The 19108-nt window shown below is 41.6% G+C and overlaps 1 protein-coding gene across 1 annotated transcript; it reads left to right on the forward strand.

Annotated features, from left to right (window-relative positions):
- Positions 1 to 368: 368 nt before the first annotated feature.
- Positions 369 to 18144, forward strand: LOC139578618 (volume-regulated anion channel subunit LRRC8D-like). The gene is made up of 2 exons (XM_071406462.1): positions 369 to 567; positions 10505 to 18144. The coding sequence occupies exon 2, from the start codon at positions 10507 to 10509 to the stop codon at positions 13045 to 13047; it is 2541 nt and encodes an 846-aa protein (XP_071262563.1). The 5' UTR covers positions 369 to 567; positions 10505 to 10506; the 3' UTR covers positions 13048 to 18144.
- Positions 18145 to 19108: the final 964 nt, after the last annotated feature.

Here is a 19108-nt window from a genome sequence, read left to right on the forward strand (position 1 = left end):
ATAGTTAACAAAATCTCCTATCAAACCAAAACATAAACAATGCAGCAATAGCTTTTCTGTAAAAAAAACAATCTCATAAAGATATGTTAGTTAAAATGTAATACAACCAAGCTTTTATAATTTGTTTACAATCAATGGGTGGTTTTGCATAAGGATATTGTATAGATTGTGTGTGTGTGCCCTACAGGCTTTAGTTTACACTTCACACCTTTGCCTGACTGGCAGCAGAGTTGAGACTTGTCTTGTTTTTGAGACATGATTGGTTGATACAGTAATACCAAAGATGGTTCGGTAAAGCTATTGGACTAGCCTAGGATAAATTTAATATTTATTTCCTGTGCGCTCTGTGTCCCATGCTGCAACTAACCTTCATGGCCGCAGCATGTCGCTATGGAGGAAGCAGAACCAAAGCAATTTTCTAATCAGCTTAGTGTCTGTTCAGCAATACGGTTGACTAGATGTTAAGCGTTTCGTCTTTGTTTACCTTATCGAATCATGGGACGTACCAATAATTATCATTTTCCCGGCTGAAGAATCGAGGCAACGGGACCCATAAATTAATTGAAGGTGCGTATGCGTAGCCTATCTCGTCTCAGAAACCGCAGCCAAGAATGTTATGCAATGCCTTGCTGTATAAATAGCGGCACCATATGTATATATGTTGTCAGAAAATAATGTGTACCCACTCATTATGAAAAGTCGTACTGTAAGAGGCTACAATAAGGCTGCTATAGAGAAGGCTAGGCCGTGTTACATTTCAATATGTAACGTTAACACGCTGACCAGAAATCAAGAGTAGGCTAGGCCTACTGTAGCCTATACATTTTTTGGTTTTGTATAGCCTACTAAATCCAGGCCTGAAATCATATCCTTATCCTAACCATAACCCTTACCTAACCGTGTTAAATTGCAACGTCAATGGGGTGACGTCAGAGTTAGACGTCTCAAGGATCCAGTTGAGACTTTTCTGAGCAGAAATGCTGTGTCACATTTAGAGCCCATTCATGTGCATCCCGTGCCAGTGCGCAGCCGATGATGTTGTGGGATAGCTATATCCAGTTTGACCTACTATATAAAACAGCGAGTTCATTATCACACCGTGTTCTCATCTTTTTAATACGACACTAGCCTATGTTCAATCTAGGAGGTGGTGGGTAGCCTATGCAATTTCATATGACGTGTAGGCTACTTAATCATTTTTGGAACACAGCAGTAGCTGAAACTGTTCATAATATAAGGTCCATATAAACTATAGCGTAGCTGATGTGTAGATTACGCAGTTTTTTAGCCTTGACTGTGAAATGGCAATGTAAACCAGGTATATTTTTAATCTCTGACGAGCCTACAGCATTTGCATGTGGTCCATCAATTTGAATACAGAAGCCTACAAGGGCATCTAGCTACCACAAACATGGTTTCTTTTGATTGTGGGCAGTGTTGCCAGGTCTAGCTACAATTTCTAGCCAATGACCTCTGAAAACTAGTCCCAAAAAATGTTTTCGAGGGCAAGAGAGTTGGAACATTTATCTATGAATACCTTTTTTGAAAAACATTAACGAGCGAATTAAGAAGCAATATCCACTTAATTGTTAACGATGTAGGCTAGGAAGAAAAATGTGGTTTTCCATCAAAATAATAATTCTTGGAAGTTTAAGAATATGTTTCAAGAGAAAAGATAAATTGCTCTTATTAAACTCTCCAGATCATTTTCCATCAATGGATGTCGATTTAACTTGTTTTGACTGCTATGATTAAACAATAAGGCCCTAGGAGGTGTGGTATATGGCCAATATACCACAAAAACCTGAGGACCTTTATTGCTATTATAAACTGGTTAACAGTGTAATTAGAATAGTAAGTGTTGTTTTTTTTGTCATTCCCATGGTACCGATATACCATGGCTTTCAACCAATTAGCATTCAGGCATCAAACCACCCAGTTTATAATTGTAAATAAATCCTGTTTGTGCATGTGCATAACTATAGATAATTCTGACAGGAGAGTTTGAATGATGAAAGTTGGACAGAGGATCTCAATCTCTGTGCAAAAAACACTTGGACGAACTTCAAAAAACAAATGTTAGGCTATTTTCTGGCAATTGTGCCTTCATTATGTGCCAGATGTTAAGACTACAAACCGTTATAAATGGCCTATTTACGAAATGTAATTGTTAGTACAATCGGCATAGGCTATTGACAAAAATCTGGGTTTATAATTGCAATTCAACTTTGCCAAGGTTTGCTGAGCTAGATGCAGGTAGGCTATAGCCCCTGAAATGCCAACATCTCATTTCAGGGAAAAGTCCACAATGAAACTGACATTAAATGTGGAGAATGATACATTCGCGATAGAGCTGTGACCATGATCACAATTGATAACTTCCAATTTAATTAACTAAACATGGCCATTAATAATACAAGACTACAACTAAAATTTTAGTTAAAGGCTATTTATTTATTTATCTGTTTGCCAGCTCCAGGTAGGCAACACGAGTGGCACAAATTGATTTGCAATGACTCCAGCGATATCGACATTTCAACATATTTATTGTACTGTATCATATGGTAGGCAACAGTATCTTACAATGGCATAGAAATGAATAGCCTTTGATGGCCAACAAATGCAAATGTAGACTATCATTCTCCACATTTTAAATACATTTTAATTGTGGACTTTTTCCCATTTAAGAGAAGCACACGAGTGAGTTCCATAACTTCCATTTCAAATTTCCACTTGCACAGCGCTCCAGACCCTAGAACTGAGCATGAGTAAAACCCTTCCCTTGATACGGTTGTCCATAAGAAAAGTTGACATTTGAATGCAGTTTACTTAAATTCGCTCAGAGGTGGTTTAATCTAAAGAGCTCTAGTGTGCCTAAAGTCCTTTTCCAATGCTTTGTCACCGTTATATCAGTTCTAGCGCATTAATTTTTTTATGGAAAAGGGTGTCTCCTAAATAGCCTACCCACAAATGGTAAAAAGTTGTTACGATGTGCGAGTGTGCTACTCTTTCTCCTTGACAAAAGCTGCCTCTGCTGTAGCACTCTCAACCAGGGCTTTCAACGCACACACACTGCTCTGGCCCTTCCCACCACTCAGTCACTCAGTTACTCAGTAACACCCTGCTTACTACCTGATGGTCAGCAGCAGCAGGTTACAGTTAAATATATACAGTACCAGTCAAAAGTTTGGACACATACTCATTCCAGTATTTTTTTTAAATTTTTACTATTTTCTACATTGTAGAATAATGTAGAACTATGAAATAACACATGGAATCATGTAGTAACCAAAAAGTGTTAAACAAATCAAAATATTTTTTATACATTAGATTCTTCAAAGTAGCCTCTCTTTGCATTCTCTCAACCAGCTTCATGAAGAATGCTTTTCCAACAGTCTTGGTGTTCCCACATATGCTGAGAACTTGTTGGCTGCTTTCCCTTCACTCTGCGGTCCAACTCATCGGAAACCATCTCAATTGGGTTGAGGTCGGGTGATTGTGGAGGCCAGGTCATCTGATGCAGCACTCTATCACTCTCCTTCTTGGCCAAATAGCCCTTTCACAGCCTGGAGATGTGTTTTGGGGAATTGTCCAGTTGAAAAACAAATGATAGTCCCACTAAGCACAAACCAGATGGGATGGCATATCGCTGCAGAATGCTGTGGTAGCCATGCTGGTTGTGTGCCTTGAAATCTAAATAAATCACAGTGTCACCAGCAAAGCACCCCCACACCATCACACTTCCTCCTCCATGCTTCACGGTGGGAACCACACATGCGGAGAACATCCGTTCACCTACTCTGCGTCTCACAAAGACACAGCGGTTGGAACCAAAAATCTCAAATTTGGACTCATCGGACCAAAAGACAGATTTCCACCGGTCTATTGTTCTTTGTTTGTTGGCCCAAGCAAGTCACTTCAATCAATCAATCAAGTTTATTTTATATAGCCCTTCGTACATCAGCTAATATCTCGAAGTGCTGTACAGAAACCCAGCCTAAAACCCCAAACAGCAAGCAATGCAGGTGTAGAAGCACGGTGGCTAGGAAAAACTCCCTAGAAAGGCCAAAACCTAGGAAGAAACCTAGAGAGGAACCAGGCTATGAGGCGTGGCCAGTCCTCTTCTGGCTGCCGGGTGGAGATTATAACAGAACTATGCCAAGATGTTCAAAATGTTCACAAGTGACAAGCATGGTCAAATAATAATCATGAATAATTTTCAGTTGGCTTTTCATAGCCGATCATTAAGAGTTGAAAACAGCAGGTCTGGGACAGGTGGCGGTTCCATAACCGCAGGCAGAACAGTTGAAACTGGAATAGCAGCAAGGCCAGGTGGACTGGGGACAGCAAGGAGTCATCATGCCCGGTAGTCCTGACGTATGGTCCTAGGGCTCAGGTCCTCCGAGAGAGAGAAAGAAAGAGAGAAGGAGAGAATTAGAGAGAGCCAAGATTTTCAAAATGTTCATAAATGACAAGCATGGCCAAATAATAATCAGGAATAAATGTCAGTTGGCTTTTCATAGCCGATCATTAAGAGTTGAAAACAGCAGGTCTGGGACAGGTAGGGGTTCCATAACCGCAGGCAGAACAGTTGAAACTGGAATAGCAGCAAGGCCAGGCGGACTGGGGACAGCAAGGAGTCATCATGCCCGATAGTCCTGACGTATGGTCCTAGGGCTCCGGTCCTCCGAGAGAGAGAAAGAAAGAGAGAAGGAGAGAATTAGAGAGAGCCAAGATTTTCAAAATGTTCATAAATGACAAGCATGGTCAAATAATAAATCAGGAATAAAAGTCAGTTGGCTTTTCATAGCCGATCATTAAGAGTTGAAAGCAGCAGGTCTGGGACAGGTAGGGGTTCCATAACCGCAGGCAGAACAGTTGAAACTGGAACAGCAGCAAGGCCAGGTGGACTGGGGACAGCAAGGAGTCATCATGCCCGGTTTGCCGTGACGTATGGTCCTAGGGCTCAGGTTCTCCGAGAGATGAAATCACTTCTTCTTATCAGTGTCCTTTAGTAGTGGTTTCTTTGCAGCAATTTGACCATGAAGGCCTGATTTCATGCGGTGTCCTCTAAACAGTTGATGTTGAGATGTGTCTGTTACTTGAACTCTGTGAAGCATCTATTTGGACTGCAATCTGAGGTGCAGTTAACTCCAATGAACATATCTTCTACAGCAGAGGTAACTCTGGGTCTTCCTTTCCTGTGGAAAGTAATGATGGACTGTCATTTCTCTTTGCTGATTTGAGCTGTTCTTGCCATAATATGGACTTGGTCTTTTACCAAATAAGGCTATCTTCTGTATACCACCCCTGCCATGTCACAACACAACTGATTGGCTCAAATACATTAAGAAGGAAAGAAATTCCACAAATTAACTTTTAACAAGGCATACCTGTTAATTGAAATGCATTCCAGGGGACTACCTCATGAAGCTGGTAGAGAGAATGCCAAAAGTGTGCAAAGCTGTCATCATGGAAAAGGGTGGCTACTTTGAAGGATCACAAATATAAAATATATTTTGTTTGTTTAACACTTTTTTGGTGACTACATGATTTCATATGTGACTCACCACTTGGATTCGGTCTTATGTAGCAACATTTGAAATGGTGTTTTACATTGGATGACAGTAGAGACTCAGAGCTACAAAATTGTATATCATACTGCATTGTTGAGGAACAATGGGAAAGTCATTCTGCTTTGAAAGTTGATAAACTTGTCAACTCTTTTGAGAAAATGGCCTTTGAATGTTTTGGTATCTAGTGAATAGCGCTTCTTTGTCTACACCCCTTCAGCATCGTTCACACCCTCTTAAGCTTTAGCCCCACCCATCTTGTTTCGCTCTCGGAGCGTTCAGAGCGCACACTTGACGCTCTGGCCGATGATTTGTTTATCTATGGATAACATGAAAACAGCCTAGTTTGCAGTTGTTAGCTAATTTGTACTATTTAGCTAGCTTGCTGTTGCTAGCTAATTTGTCCTGGGATATAAACGTTGAGTTGTTATTTTACCTGAAATGCACAAGGTCCTCTCTCTGACAATTAATCCATTATTATTATTATTATTATGTGACAATAATCTACACAAAATACACTAATGTCAAAGTGGAAGAAGAATTCTAACATTTTCTAAAGATTAATAAAAAATAAAATAAATATAATATAGATTTTGCATAAGTATTCAAGTTCTTGAGTCCATCATAAACTCAGCAAAAAAAGAAATGTTCCTTTTTCAGGACCCTGTCTTTCAAAGATAATTCGTAAAAATCTAATTAACTTCACAGCTCTTCATTGTAAAGGGTTTTAACACTGTTTCCCATGCTTGTTCAATGAACCATAAACAATTAATGAACATGCACCTGTGAAACGGTCGTTAAGACACTAACAGCATACATACGGAAGGCAATTAAGGTCACAGTTATGAAAACTTAGGACACTAAAGAGGCCTTTCTACCGACTCTGAAAAACACCAAAAGAAATATGCCCGGGGTCCCTGCTCATCTGCGTGAACGTTCCTTAGGCATGCTGCAAGGAAGCATGAGGACTGCAGATGTGGCCATATGTCCGTACTGTGAGACGCCTAAGACAGCGCTACAGATCATCCTCGCAGTGGCAGCCCATGTGTAACACCTGCACAGGATCGGTACATCCGAACATCACACCTGCATGACAGGTACAGGATGGCAACAACAACTGCCAGAGTTACACCAGGAACGCACAATCCCTCAATCAGTGGTCAGACTGTCCGCAATAGGCTGAGAGAGACTGGACTGAGGGCTTGTAGGCCTGTTGTAAGGCAGGTCCTCACCAGACATCACTGGCAACAACGTCGCCTATGGGCACAAACCCACCGTCGCTGGACCAGAAAGGACTGGCAAAAAGTGCTCTTCACTGACGAGTTGCGGTTTTGTCTCACCAGGGGTGAAGGTCGGATTCACGTTTCTCGTCGAAGGAATGAGCGTTACACCGAGGCCTGTACTCTGGAGTGGGATCGATTTGGAGGTGTAGGGTCCGTCATGGTCTGAGGCGGTGTGTAACAGCATCATCGGACTGAGCTTGTTGTCATTGCAGGCAATCTCAACGCTGTGCGTTACAGGGAAGACATCCTCCTCCCTCATGTGGTACCCTTCCTGCAGGCTCGTCCTGACATGACCCTCCAGCATAACAATGCCACCAGCCATACTGCTCGTTCTGTGCGTGATTTCCTGTAAGACAGGTATGTCAATCTTCTGCCATGGCCAGCGAAGAGCCTGGATCTCAATCCCGTTGAGCACGTCTGGGACCTGTTGTATCGGAGAAATGTCTGTGAACTTGAAGGTGCCTTGGTGGAAGAGTGGGGTAACATCTCACAGCAAGAACTGGCAAATCTGGTGCAGTCCCTGAGGAGGAGATGCGCTGCAGTACTTAATGCAGCTGGTGGCCACACCAGATACTGACTGTTACTTTTGATTTTGACCCCCCCTTTGTTCAGGGACACATTATTTCATTTATGTTAGTCACATGTCTGTGGAACTTGTTCAGTTTATGTCTCAGTTGTTGAATGTTATGTTCATAAAAATATTTGCTGAAAATAAACGCAGTTGACAGTGAGAGGTGTTTCTTTTTTTGCTGAGTTTACATTTACCTTTGACAGCAATTACAGCTGTGAGTCTTCTTGGGTACGTCTCTAAGAGCTTTGCACACCTGGATTGTGCAATAGTTGCCTTTTATACAACGGTTGGGTCTATTCCTGAATGCTGATTGGTTAAAACTTAATTTATGACGTAAAAATACCTATTTACTCTGGTCCATCTGACTGCGCAATCCACTGTCTCATCAGCCCAGCAAGGCAATTTATGAACTTGATCTCCACTCTAAAAAGCATCTAGACATTATCTCACATTTCTTTTCGCTGTTTTCAACAGCGGAGATTTGTATAAACCTTATTGTTTCAATATTCAATTTCGATCAACAGCTGTCACATAGCAATGCACGTGTCGGGATGAGACAGACAGGCAGGCAGTTTTTCTCAACCTGTTGAAGTCATGAATCAGCATAATTTTAATGGAACAGTGCCTTCGGAAAGTATTCAGACCCTTTGACTTTTTCCACATTTTGTTAGGTTACAGCTTTATTGTTTAAATTATTTTTCCCCCTCATCAATCTACACACACTACACCATAATGACAAAGCAAAAACAGGTTTTAGACATTTTTGCTAATTTAAAAAAGGTAAATATGATATTTCATTTTTTTATTCAAGTATTCAGACCCTTTACTCAGTACTTTGTTGAAGCACATTTGGCAGCGATTACAGCCTCGAGTCTTCTTGGGTATGATGCTAAAAGCTTGGCACACCTGTATTTGTGGAGATTCTCACATTCTCTGCAGATCCTCTCAAGCTCTGTCAGGTTGGATGGGGTGCGTTGCTGCATAGCTATTTTCAGGTCTCTCCAGAGATGTTCATTCGGGTTCAAGGCCGGGCTCTGTCTGGGCCACTCAAGGACATTCAGAGACTTGTTCTGAAGCCACTCCTGCGTTGTCTTGGCTGTGTCGTTGTCCTGTTGGAAGATGAACCTTCATACCCAATCTGAGGTCCTGAGCGCTCTGGAGCAGGTTTTCATCAAGGATCTCTCTGTACTTTGCTCCGTTCATCTTTGCCTCGATCCTGGCTAGTCGCCCAGGCCCTGCCGCTAAAAAACATCCCCAAAGCATGACGCTGCTGCCACCACCATGCTTCACTGTAGGGATGGTGGCAGGTTTCCTCCAGATGTACCTCTTGACATTCAGGCGAAAAAGTTCAATCTTGTTTTCATCAGACTAGAGAACCTTGTTTCAAATCATCTGAAATTCTTTAGGTTCTTTTTGGCAAACTCCAAGTGTGCTGTCGTGACTTTCACTGAAGAGTGGCTTCCATCTGGTCACTCTACCTTAAAGGCCTGATTGGTGGAGTGCTGCAGAGATGGTTGTTCTTCTGGAAGGTTCTGTCATCTCCACAGAGGATCTCTGGAGCTCTTGGTTACCTCCTTGACCAAGGCCCTTCTCCCCCGATTGCTCAGTTTGGCCGGGCGGCCAGCTCTAGGAAGAGTCTTGGTGGTTCCAAACTTCTTCCATTTTTAAGAAATATGTTTGCCACTGTGTTCTGGCAGACCTTCAATGGTCAGAATTCTTTTGGCACACTTCCACAGATCTGTGCCCCGACACAATCCTGTCTCTGAGCTCTACGGACAATTCCTTTGTCCTCATGGCTTGGTTTTTGAACTGTGGGACCTTATATAGACAGGTGTGTGCCTTTCCAAATAATGTTAAATCAATTGAATTTACCTCAGGTGGACTCCAAGTTTTGAAAACATCTCAAGGATGATCAATGGAAACAGAATGCACCTGAGTTCAATTTTCGAGGCTCATAGCAAAGGGTCTGAATACTTATGCACATAAGGTGTTTCTGATTTTATTTTTTATAAATTTCAAAACATTTATAAAAAACGGTTTATGCTTTGTGTGTACATTGCTCAGGATTTTTTTATTTAATCATTTTTGGAACAAGGCTGTAATGTAACAAAATGTGGAAAAAGTCAAGGGGTCTGAATACTTTCCGAAGGCACTGTATATACAAAACAATATCAATAGAAAATAGGTAAAACAAACTAAATCATTATCATATTAAAGTTCCAGAGTGGGATCTCTGCTACTTTTAGAGTTAGGATCCGATTTGTAAGTATTACCAACAGAGTGAATGTGAAAATGGATTCAAAATGGTCGCCCTCTGCTGGTGATTTGTAGGATGTGCTATAATACAATTGAAATGAGGGCTGTGATTGGTTACATTGGCCTACTATGCCAATTTCTTTGTATAACATGGGCCATAACTTTTAAGAGTAACTTTAATTAAAAATATTTTTTCTCATTGAAATCAAATGTTTACGGCTTAGTTATAGTGAAAGATGTAAATTCTGGTGTTCATTTTGACCGTTCGTTGCAAAGTGATATATTTAGGTATTTTTGTAGTAAATCTAACTTTTTTTTGCCCCTAGAGGTTCAACTTTAACATTGAAATAATGATGTAGTCATCTCAAGGGAGAGGTTCGGTATGAAATACACTCTCTTCTTGATGTGCTGGGTGGTACCACCTCAAGGGAGGGGTTCGGTATGAAATACACTCTCTTCTTGATGTGCTGGGTGGTACCACCTCAAGGGAGGGGTTCGGTATGAAATACACTCTCTTCTTGATGTGCTGGGTGGTACCACCTCAAGGGAGGGGTTCGGTATGAAATACACTCTCTTCTTGATGTGCTGGGTGGTACCACCTCAGGGCTTACGATAAAAGCAGGTGACAGTGTGCCTTATTCGGCAATGGTCTTGGTAAGTGGAGTGCTGGAATCCTGCTTTTTTTTACCACGCTGCTTGATGAACCTAACCTTTCGTCCACAAAGCAAAAATAATAACAAAGGTACTGGGGTAGATACTGCCATTTTTTCCCCCTCATCTTCAATTCACTATTTAATTAATATGTCTGTTTTCTGTTGCAGTGATGTTTACTCTCACAGAGGTAGCCGCCCTGAATGACATCCAGCCAACTTATCGGATCCTGAAACCATGGTGGGACGTCTTTATGGACTACCTGGGTGTTGTCATGCTGATGCTGGCCATATTTTCTGGAACCATGCAATTAACCAAAGACCAGGTGGTTTGCCTTCCCATCCTGGAACCAGCTCCAGAGGACCCCAGCAGCTTCACGACACCGCAGCCAGAGGAGGGGTCTGGTTCTGGGTCAGGGAACGGAGTAAGCAGGGTGACTCTAGCCGCCGCGCCCCTAATGATTAACGATCTACCGGATAGTGTTGTTCATGAGATCCACTTCACACAGTTTGGTGGTGTTGGACAGCAGCCTCCGCCAACAGGCGTCAGGACAAACCTGGACTTTCAGCAGTATGTTTTTGTCAATCAGATGTGCTACCACGTTGCCCTGCCGTGGTACTCAAAATACTTCCCATACCTTGCTCTCATACACACCATCGTGCTCATGGTCAGCAGTAACTTTTGGTTCAAATATCCAAAGACTAGTTCGAAAATAGAGCATTTTGTGGGGATTCTGGGGAAGTGTTTTGAGTCTCCTTGGACGACCAAGGCATTGTCCGAGACGGCATGTGAGGACTCAGAGGAGAATAAGCAAAGGCTCACTGGTGCCCATTCCCTACCAAAACATTTCTCAACCAGCAGTGAAGAGGGAAGTCCTAACCAGTCCACCCCGATGCTGGCTAAATCTGGGGTCAAGTTTACTGCTGATAAGCCTGTTATTGAAGTCCCATGCATGACCATACTGGACAAGAAAGATGGAGAGCAGGCCAAGGCCTTGTTTGAAAAGGTTAGGAAGTTCCGTGCCCACGTGGAAGACAGTGATTTGATCTACAAGCTCTATGTTGCTCAAACTGTGATCAAAACCGTGAAGTTCATTTTGATCTTGTGTTACACAATGACATTTGTTGCTTCAATTGACTTTGACCATGTGTGTGAGCCTGACATAAAACATTTAACCGGATACTCTAAATTCCAATGCACACATAACATGGCATTCATGTTAAGGAAGCTGCTTGTCAGCTATATTTCCCTCGTCTGTATATATGGCCTCATCTGCATATACACTCTCTTCTGGCTGTTTCGACGACCTCTCAAGGAGTACTCTTTCGAGAAAGTCAGAGAGGAGAGTAGTTTCAGTGATATTCCTGACGTGAAGAACGACTTTGCGTTCCTCTTGCATATGGTCGATCAGTATGACCAGCTGTACTCAAAGCGTTTTGGCGTCTTCCTCTCTGAAGTCAGCGAGAATAAACTGCGAGAGATCAGCTTGAATCACGAGTGGACCTTTGAGAAACTGAGACAGCACGTAACCCGCAACGCTCAGGACAAATTGGAGCTCCATCTCTTCATGCTGTCAGGTCTGCCAGATGCTGTCTTCGATCTGACCGATTTGGAGATCCTAAAGCTAGAGCTGATCCCAGAGGCCAGGATAACAGCCAAGATCTCCCAGATGATCAACCTTCAGGAGCTTCACTTTTATCACTGTCCTGCCAAAGTTGAGCAGACCGCGTTCAGTTTCCTTCGCGACCACCTCCGGTGCCTTCATGTCAAGTTTACAGACGTAGCTGAGATCCCCACCTGGGTGTACCTGTTGAAAAGTCTGAGGGAGCTATACTTGGTCGGGAATCTGAATTCTGAAAACAACAAGATGATTGGTTTAGAATCTCTCAGAGACCTGAGACATCTGAAGATTCTGCATCTAAAAAGCAACTTGACGAAGGTCCCAACCAACATAACAGATCTCTCTCCACACCTGATCAAGCTGGTGGTACATAATGATGGTACTAAACTCCTGGTACTGAACAGTTTGAAAAAAATGATGAACCTAGCTGAACTGGAGCTTCACAATTGTGAACTGGAGAGGATTCCCCATGCTATTTTCAGTTTGACCAACCTGCAGGAGCTGGACCTGAAATCCAACAACATTCGCACCATTGAGGAGGTCATCAGCTTCCAGCACCTCAATAGGCTGATCTGCCTTAAACTGTGGCACAATAAAATCATCACCATTCCATTGTCCATAAGCCATGTCAAAAACCTTGAGTCCCTCTACCTTTCGCACAACAAACTGGAATCTCTGCCCGTACCTTTGTTTAACCTGCTGAAGCTGAGGTATCTGGACGTTAGCCACAACTCCATAGTGGTGATCCCTCTGGAGATCGGCTTCATGCAGAACCTCCAGCACTTTGCCATTACAGGAAACAAGGTGGAGGTGGTACCCAAGCAGCTGTTCAAGTGCACCAAATTGAAGGCACTATGTCTGGGACACAACTGCATCTCTGTCCTTCCAGAGAAGATTAGCAATCTGGTGCAGCTAACAAACCTGGAGCTTAAGGGAAACTGTCTGGACCGCCTGCCAGCCCAGCTAGGCCAGTGTCATCTCCTCCGCAGGAACTGCCTGGTGGTGGAGGACCACCTCTTTGACTCACTCCCCCTAGACGTCAAGGAGAGTATCAATCAGGAAGCCAACGTTCCCTTTGCTAATGGGGTGTGAGTGTGGAAGGACAGTCACTTTACCCATACAGGAATGAGATTACAAAAATGTGGCAATAACTGTCCATACACAGCCAGCTAGTCAACTTTTTTAATTACAGCATGTGAACTGGAATAAAGGTTTTTGCTCAGGGCTGACTCGTCGAACAAATGATGTTTAAACTTATAGAAAATGTCACTGTGCTAACTATTTAGGAGAGTTGATTCCAGGTACTGTGGAAAATTCTAGAATGATGGTCTAGATCCAGAATAATAGGTTAGTTCCATAGTGATGGGCTGATTCCAGAATAACAGACAAGTTCCAGAATGATGGGCTAGTTCCAGAGTGAGTTAGTTGTAGAATGACAGCAGTGGTTGTGTTAGACACTAAATGATTAGTCAATGTTCTGAGTAAAAGGGATGCTCCTCTTAATGAAACAGAGAATGGTGGTGTAGAATTCATAGATACCAGGGATACAGTAGCCTCAAAGTATTGGCACTCTTGATAAAGATGAGCAAAAAATAATGTATAAAATAAAGAACACAAATACTGAGCTATATTGTATGCAATTTTTATTATTTTATACTAATACAATCGCTCAGAGAAGTAGATTTGGTTTAACAAGTAAAACAAAACAAATCTCAAAAATATAGGTGTCACAACTATTGGCACCCCCAAAGATTCTTATTTTACTTTTTAAAATGAATCTCAGTTTAAGGAACTATATTGTGGCCTTCCATGGCTTCTTGTGTAAAAATGAGATAACACAAATGTAAAATCCATTTGTCATCCATCATCGGGCTCCCGAGTGGCGCAGCGGTCTAAGGCACTGCATCTCAGTGCTAGAGGCGTCACTACAGACCCTGGTTTGATTCCAGGCTGTATCACAACCGGCCGTGATTGGCAGTCCCATAGGGTGGAACAATTGGCCCAGCGTCATCCGGGTTATGGTTTGGGCCGAGGTAGGCCGTCATTGTAAATAAGAATTTGTTATTAACTGACTTGCCTAGTTAAATAAATAAAAATTTAATAAAACTGCAAGTTCCCGAACATTTCTGGGGGGAATGGCCCTGGCCCTCACCCTCCGATCCAACAGGTCCCAGACGTGCTCAATGGGATTGAGATCCGGGCTCTTCACTGGCCATGGCAGAACACTGACATTCCTGTCTTGCAGGAAATCACGCACAAAACGAGCAGTATGGCTGGTGGCATTGTCATGCTGGAGGGTCATGTCAGGATGAGTCTGCAGGAGGGGTACCACATGAGGGAGGAGATGTCTTCCCTGTAACCACAGCGTTGAGATTGCCTGCAATGACAACAAGCTCAGTCCGATGATGCTGTGACACACCGACCCAGACCATGACGGACCCTCCAACTCCAAATCGATCCCGTTCTAGAGTACAGGCATCGATGTAACGCTCATTCCTTCGACGATAAACGTGAATCCGACCTTCACCCCTGGTGAGACAAAACCGCGACTCATCAGTGAAGAGCACTTTTTGCCAGTCCTTTCTGGTCCAGCGATGGTGAGTTTGTGCCCATAGGCGACGTTGTTGCCAGTGATGTCTGGTGAGGACCTGCCTTACAACAGGCCTACAAGCCCCCAGTCCAGCCTATCTCAGCCTATTGCAGACAGTCTGAGCACTGATAGAGGGATTGTGCATTCCTGGTGTAACTCGTGCAGTTGTTGTTGCCATCCTGTACCTGTCATGCAGGTGTGATGTTCGGATGTACCGATCCTGTGCAGGTGTTGTTACACATGGTCTGCCACTGCGAGGACGATCAGCAGTCCGTCCTGTCTCCCTGTAGCACTCTCTTAGGCATATCACAGTACGGACATTGAAATTCATTGCCCTGGCCACATTTGCAGTCCTCATGCCTCCTTGCAGCATGCCTAAGGTACGTTCACGCAGATGAGCAGGGACCCTTGGCATCTTTCTTTTGGTGTTTTTCAGAGTTAGTAGAAAGGCCTCTTTAGTGTCCTAAGTTTTCATAACTGTGACCTTAATTTCCTACCGTCTGTAAGCTGTTAGTGTCTTACCGACCGTTTCACAGGTGCATGTTCATGAATTGTTTATGGTTCATTGAACAAGCATGGGAAACAGTGTTTAAACCCTTTACAATGAAGATATTTGGATTTGTACGAATTATCTTTGAAAGACAGGGTCCTGAAAAAGGGCCGTTTCTTTTTTTGCTCAGTTCACCTGCTGTAAAATATGATGGTAGATATTTTATGATATGGGGCTGTTTCGCTTCCACTCGTCCTGAGGCCCTTGTTAAGGTCAACGGCATCATGAACACTTCCAAGTACCAGGACATTTAGCCAAAAACCTGGTTGTCTCTGCCAGGAGGCTGAATTTTGGCCACAAGTGGATCTTTCAGCATAACAATGACCCCAAGCATGCATCAAAATCCACAAAGAAATGGTTAATTGATAACAAAATCCACATTTTGTAACGGCCATCTCAGTCCCTGGACTTGAACCCCAGCACAGACCAAAGGATATCAAGGATCTGGAAAGGTTCTGTGTGGAGGAATGGTCTAAGATCCTTCCCAATGTGTTCTCAAATCTCATAAAACATTATAGAAAAAGGATAAGTTCCCTTATCCTTGCATGGGTAGGGTGCACAACGTATTGGAAACGGGTGGCAATCATTTTTACGTATCTTAATATATATATTCTTTTAGCTTGTTAAAGAAAATATTTTTCTCTGAGCAATTGTATTATTATAAAATATAATTTTCCAATTGTTTTGAATAGTCCATACAATATTGTTCAGTATTTGTATTATTTATGTGATACTGTCTTTTTTGCTCATCTTTATTAAGGGTTTCAACAATTTTGGTGGTGACTGTATATCAGGGTTGGGCTCAATTCAGAATTGAATTGAGAATACCTTATAAATTCCAGAATTCTTGAATTGAAGCAGCAAACAGGATAAGAATTGCAATTTGAATTACAGGAAATAGAATTGAATTAAGTGAAATTCTAAGAAATTCAAAACACAGAGTTGCAAAGAAAAAGACATATCTCTGACTGGCCAATAAAAAGAAAAGATTAAGATGGGCAAAAGAACGGGCACTGGACAGAGGAACTCTGCCTAGAAGGCCATCATCCCGGAGTTGCCGCTTCACTGTTGACGTTGAGACTGGTGATTTGCGGGTACTATTTAATGAAGCTGCCAGTTGAGGACTTCTGAGGTGTCTGTTTCTCAAACTAGACACTCTAATGTACTTGTCCTCTTGCTCAGTTGTGCACTGGGGCCTCCCACTCCTCTTTCTATTCTGGTTACAGCCAGTTTGCTCTGTTCTGTGAAGGGAGTTTACAGCGTTGTATGAGATCTTCAGTTTCTTGGCAATTTCTTGCATGGAGTAGCCTTCATTTCTCAGAACAAGAATAGACTGACGAGTTTCAGAAGAAAGGTCTTTGTTTCTGGCCCTTTTGAGCCTGTTATCAAACCCACAAATCCTGATTCTCCAGATACTCAACTAGTCTAAAGAAGGCCAGTTTTATTGCTTCTTTAATTAGAACAACAGTTTTCAGCTGTGCTAACATAATTGCAAAAGGGTTTTCTAATGATCAAGTAGCCTTTTAAAATGATAAACTTGGATTAGTTAACTCAACGTGCCATTGGAACACAGGAGTGATGGTTGCTGATAATGGGCCTCTGTACGCCTATTTAGATATTCCATTAAAAATCAGCAGTTTCCAGCTACAGTAGTCATTTACAACATTAACAATGTTTACACTGTATTTCTGATAAATGTTATGTTATTTTAATGGATAAAAAAGTAGCTTTTCTTTAAAAAGCAAGGACATTTCTAAGTGACCACAAACCTTTGAACGGTAGTGTATCTGGAAGTGTGACTTGTCAGATTCAATGAAACTCATGTTCTATGACTGAGTTGAATTTATTCGAATTGCACTGAATTAAATTATACTTCCTGTCACTCAAACTCTAATTCTACATCCTGTGGAGTGTGGCTATATTCAATTAAAATGTCAACTCATGAGTTGAATGGGAGTCAATTCCAAAATTCTGAATTGAGCCCAACCCTGGACTGTGTATGAACTGATGAGCTTTTATCTTTTGTTATTTTGTTTTATTTAATGTATGTTTTATAGCAAAATGTCTCTACCTTTTACCTGGATCCAAGATGTAGCAGCTTAGGGATTCCTCTCACCATTTTTACGTCATTCTTTTGTTGTCATTATTTAGATTATAAATACCTGTGGTTGTTTGAAAGGAACCTCCAAACTTACCGACAAGTGTGACAACCCAGTCAACAAGCATGCCTATGCCCGTACTATATCTGCTCTGGTAAGAACCACATGTTATAATCAGACCAAAGCAAGGAAGAGTTTATCAACAAGGATAATTATAAGACACTATTGTATGTGATATCCGCTCTGCAGCATTGATGTGCATCAACAATATGGTCTTGGCTACTCACTTAATGACATTGTGCATGTGTATGTTTGCTATCCTATCCTTTTACTCATAAATGTGTCGGTAAAGTATTTAACTCTTTCAATAGACATTTTCAACATGTCCGTTCCCCTGTGATGCATTCAGAATGAAATATACCAGAGGTTCCTCTGTTATCTGATTTCCCCTATGTCTCTAGCAATTTCACAATATGTTTGAAGCATTTTCAACTTCACTGGTATGGTTGTAGGCTACCAGAGCATGTGATGCAGGCCATGCCAGGTCAGTTTGAACTGTTTTGCACATTTCAATCAGTCAGAAGTATCATATTCCTGCCTTCCATTGGTGGCACACATCTAATTAATTTAGTCATATAGTGCCTATCTTTTCCATTCATGTAGGATTCACACCTGCAGATATCTCCTAATGCTTATAGGCTGATCTACACAACAGTTGCTGTTGAATATGGATTCACCTCAACCTGACACCACTTTTTTGTTGCATGGAATCATCTGACAAACTTAGATTTGCGGTAAACTTTTATTTAATTTGAAATTTTGTTCAACCAATGAAAAATGCTACCATCTGAAATGCTACAGTGTTCAGTCTCGACTAGTTAAAAGATTATAAATGTTAAGGTATGACAATTGTAACTCAATAAAGGAGTTGCGTTGACTTGCACAGTAAACCAATTGTGTCATGTCTTGCATGGATTTGATGACGAGCTCATGGGATCATCAGTTGTAGATTGCACTTGCAAGGTATAGATTTGAATTATTTGAACCCCAAAATTAAAGTGTATCACTTTGGTCTCAGAAACTATCACAATGTGAACCATCAAAATAATCGAATGATCAAATTAAATGCATGCACATATTTGATGCATCATTGATAGACTGCAATACTTTTTAAGAGTGTTAATATATCACAAACTGATGACATTATTCCCATTTCCAAATTTTGACTATTTTCTCTCATGATTGTTTCGATTTTTTTTTGAGAGAAATGTGTGTTTCTTATTTTATATTCATTTCTATATCATTTTGTTTTTAGCATGTTAGAAGAACGTGTTTTTAGCATTGTAGAAGTCATGAGAATAATGTGTAGAGAGACTGTCTAACCGAAAGATTAGTATGAGGGATACGTGTGATTCACTGTTGTAATAAGCCCTCACCACCATCTCTAGTCAAAGCATGATTTCTGACTGATAATGCTTGAAAATCCATAAATTGTGTGCGTGTGTGGCAGGGAATTATTACTTAAGTTCCAATATAAAAAAAATATACATTGTTTTGTAAACAACAAATAATAAGGGGGTCTCATATGAAGCCATTGTCCTTTTGTTTTTGTTTAGTACGGTATAACGTTAGTTAAAAAAATTGAGGATTTCCACAGTTTCTAAATAACAAGAGCAACGTGATTTTCATATTTTTTATGATTCTTTTTAACATTTCAATAGAATATTATGTATTTTAACCATCTGATATTCTAATGTTTCTCTTCTATATCTACTAAACTAACACAAGCTAAATTTGAGTCGACTTCTGTCGACTCACTGGGATTCTCAGCCTCTAACCCTATTACAGGGGCTGAGTCACTGGCTTACTGGTGCTCTTTCATGCCGTCCCTAGGAGGGGTGCGTCACTTGAGTG

The sequence above is a fragment of the Salvelinus alpinus genome, chromosome 6 (genome assembly GCF_045679555.1).
Source record: "Salvelinus alpinus chromosome 6, SLU_Salpinus.1, whole genome shotgun sequence".
Lineage (NCBI taxonomy): Eukaryota > Metazoa > Chordata > Actinopteri > Salmoniformes > Salmonidae > Salvelinus > Salvelinus alpinus.